Consider the following 3,132-nt stretch of genomic DNA (forward strand, 5'->3'; position numbering starts at 1 on the left):
CTCCCTCCCTTTCTCCTTCCCTCCCTCCCTCCCCTCCTCTACTCCCTCCCAGAGTTGGGGTGAGGAAGGTGCGTTATAGCCCCTGGGAGCTGGGGCTGCCATTAGCAGTACCAATCAGAAGTAAACACTGCCCCTTCTTTGCCTCTTCCTCCCACCACCAGGCTACACAGCCCCCTACCTGACAGTGTTCAGCGAGAATGCCATCGATGTGTTTGATGTTCGGAGAGCAGAGTGGGTCCAGTCTGTGCCTCTCAAGAAGGTGCGGCTGCCAAGCCCCAGGGGGCAGGGGCCGAGCCACAGGGGGCGACCCCCGAGTCTCCCCAGGGGGATGCTGGGGCTGCTCTTTCCTGAGGCAGAGACCCATCAAGGCTGGGTTCAGCTCTGGCCTCTGTGGGCCTCGGTAGCCTCGCCTGTAAGGTGGGCAGGCTCGGCGCCCTCCGAGGGCCTCCCAGTGCTCTTTCTCAACCCGTGATCTGGGCTGCAATCCCTCAGGTCCGTCCCTTGAACCCCGAGGGCTCCCTGTGCCTCTTTGGCTCTGAGAAAGTCCGACTGACCTACCTCAGGAACCGGCTGGCGGGTGAGTGCAGGGCTGGATGTGGGCCGGCCTTGGGGCAGGCCCGTGGGAGAGCGAAGCAGCACGGCTCAATGGGAATCTGCTAGCCTTAGAGGCAGGACCTGGGTCCGAGTTCAGGCTTTGCCCTTCCTCGGCAAATTGGTTCCCCCTGTGAAGTGGGGAGAAGGCGGCTGGGACTCCCCTGCTGAGAAACTGGCCCGGAGGCGGGCGGGAGAGGCCTGGCTTTATGCGACTGCTCCTGCCTCTGCCCGGCAGCCTGGCCCCACGCGAAGTCCGAGGCCTCCCTCCGAGACTAACAACCTGCCCATCCGCATGACCAGTGAAAGAGCGGGGCCAGAGCAGGACTCCCTGTCCGAGGCCCACCCGGCCGGGCACCCGCCTCGGGCGTCCCGGGGATCCTGCCCCGGCTCGGGAGGTTTCTGGCCTCTGGGGCTCCCCGGCCCGGCCTGGGGGTCCTGATGCGGGAGCGTCGCTGTTTCAGAGAAGGACGAGTTCGATATCCCCGACCTGACGGACAACAGCCGCCGCCAGCTGTTCCGGACCAAGAGCAAACGGCGCTTTTCCTTCCGCGTCTCCGAGGAGCAGCGCCTCCAGCAGCGCAGGTAGCGGCCGGCCCCGGGCAGCAGGGGGGCGTCCGTGGGGCACCTCGGGCGAGGCCCTTTCTAGGGGTGGGGGCTTCCCGCGCGGGGGGGGTGCCGGGCTCTGCACCCCTCAGCTCCCCCATCCTTCCAGGGAGATGCTGAAGGACCCCTTCGTACGCTCAAAGTTCATCTCGTCACCAACAAACTTCAGCCACCTGGCCCACATGGGTCCTGGGGACGGGAGGCCGGAGGTGCCCGCGGTGAGTGCCCGGCCAGCTGGGGGCGCCAGGCCTCCTACGCGTGTGCCGGGGGTGGGGAGGCCTCGTAGGGCTCCTGGCTACCTCCCCCACGCGTCCTAGAGGGGTCTGGAAGGGATGGGGCCAGGCTGAAGCCGGGGAGACCTGGGTGGGATCTGCTTTCCTAGAGAGCTCGCCCCCAGCCCTGCCCAGCATTGGGGGGTAGAGGCTCTGGGCTCAAATTCCAGCTCTGCCACTTCCTATTCTAGGTGACCTTGGGCAAGTCACTTCTCCCTGGGCCTCGGTTTTCCTATCTGTAAAATGAAAGCATTATCCTGAGTGACCGCTAAGGTCACTTACAGGTCTGAGGTTTGGTTCTTGTGACCCTTGGCCGGCCGGAGTCTTGGTCACGGCTCCTCCAGTGATCTTAGGACTCAAAGGGAGATGAAGTGGGCCCCAGCCACTGCCCAGAAGGGAAACGGGCTCCATGTAGACCAGAGACTCGCCCGGTCACGCCCTTAGGAAGGATCAGGGCTCCGGCCAGGACTCCGGCCCCTGTGCCCTGGGCTTGTTTGCAGGGAGGAGCGCGAGCTCCTGGAGGGCAGGGATGGTGGGGTGCCCAGCACGGTGCCTGGCACATGGTAGGGGATTTACCAGGACTGGCTGATAGAGCGGCTCGTCTTCTCAGCACCGGGCACATAGCAGGCCCTTCCTAAGGCCATGTCAGATGGTCAAGCAGAGAATGGAGCTCAGGCCCCTCGGCTCACCGGCCGGGGCTCTCCCTTTCCTCCAGGCTCCTGAGGAGAAGGGCCGAGGAAGAGGCAGGAATCACGGCCCCACAAGGCCCCACAGCTTCTCGGAAGCCCTTCGACGCCCAGCCTCCATGGGCAGTGAGGTCCTCGCGGCGGAGTCAGAGGCCGGTGAGAGGCCCCTTTGCTATCTGTCGCTTCCTTCCCTGCCCCGTCCTGCCCCGAGCCCAAAGATCTGGGGCTCGCCCGGCTTCCCTAGCAGGGGCCTGCCCATCGCCATGCCCCCTGCACAGGCACTGTGTCACCAGCTCATCAGCCCCTCTTTCCACAGTGAGGAGGAAGCCCAGGACGTCCCTCTCCAGTGAGTCGGTGTCCTGCAGCCAAGGCCCCCTGAGTCCAGCGGCCTCTCTGAGCCAGGTGAGGAGCTGGGAGGGCCTCGGCTCCGGGTCCGGGTGGGACCCTAGAAAGCTCTGTCTGCTCCCCTCTGCCTCCTCCCTCCCTCTCCCACCGAAGCAGAGGATTCCCTGGGAAAACCATTTCTCCCTAATAAATAACCCCATCGATGTTCGCCACATTTGGAAATGTTAGCTGTCCGGGCCTTGGGCTGGAAAGTTTCCCAGCTGCGAAGGATTCTCGGATGCCGAGTGTCAGGCCTCGGAGAAGGGCCCGCAGAGTCCAGAATATCAGCTCCCAGAGGATCCAGGAAAGAGCGGAGCTGAGAGAGACCTTAGAACATGGACTATTTGATCTAAGAGGGACCTTGGAACATGGAAGAGTAAAACTGGAAGGGAACCAGTTGAACCTCCTTACTTTTAAGGGGAGAAACTGAGGCTGAGAGGAGATGGCTTACTCAAGGTCATACAGCCAGGAGCAGAACTACCTTCTTTCCTTCCTCCCTCCCTCCCACTCTCCATCCCTTCCTCCCTTCCTTCCTCCCTTCTTCCTTCCTTCCTTCCCTCTTCTTCCTTCCTTCCCCCCTCCCTCCCTCCCTT

The 3,132-nt window shown here is 63.3% G+C and overlaps 1 protein-coding gene across 1 annotated transcript; it reads left to right on the plus strand.

The window, feature by feature from the left end:
• Positions 1–126: 126 nt before the first annotated feature.
• On the plus strand, positions 127–3,009 carry LOC123255112 (serine/threonine-protein kinase MRCK gamma-like). The gene is made up of 6 exons (XM_044683965.1): positions 127–259; positions 493–577; positions 1,056–1,176; positions 1,307–1,415; positions 2,185–2,311; positions 2,472–3,009. The coding sequence occupies exons 4-6, from the start codon at positions 1,311–1,313 to the stop codon at positions 2,726–2,728; spliced, it is 489 nt and encodes a 162-aa protein (XP_044539900.1). The 5' UTR covers positions 127–259; positions 493–577; positions 1,056–1,176; positions 1,307–1,310; the 3' UTR covers positions 2,729–3,009.
• Positions 3,010–3,132: the final 123 nt, after the last annotated feature.

The sequence above is a fragment of the Gracilinanus agilis genome, unplaced genomic scaffold (genome assembly GCF_016433145.1).
Source record: "Gracilinanus agilis isolate LMUSP501 unplaced genomic scaffold, AgileGrace unplaced_scaffold39424, whole genome shotgun sequence".
In the NCBI taxonomy this organism is placed as follows: domain Eukaryota; kingdom Metazoa; phylum Chordata; class Mammalia; order Didelphimorphia; family Didelphidae; genus Gracilinanus; species Gracilinanus agilis.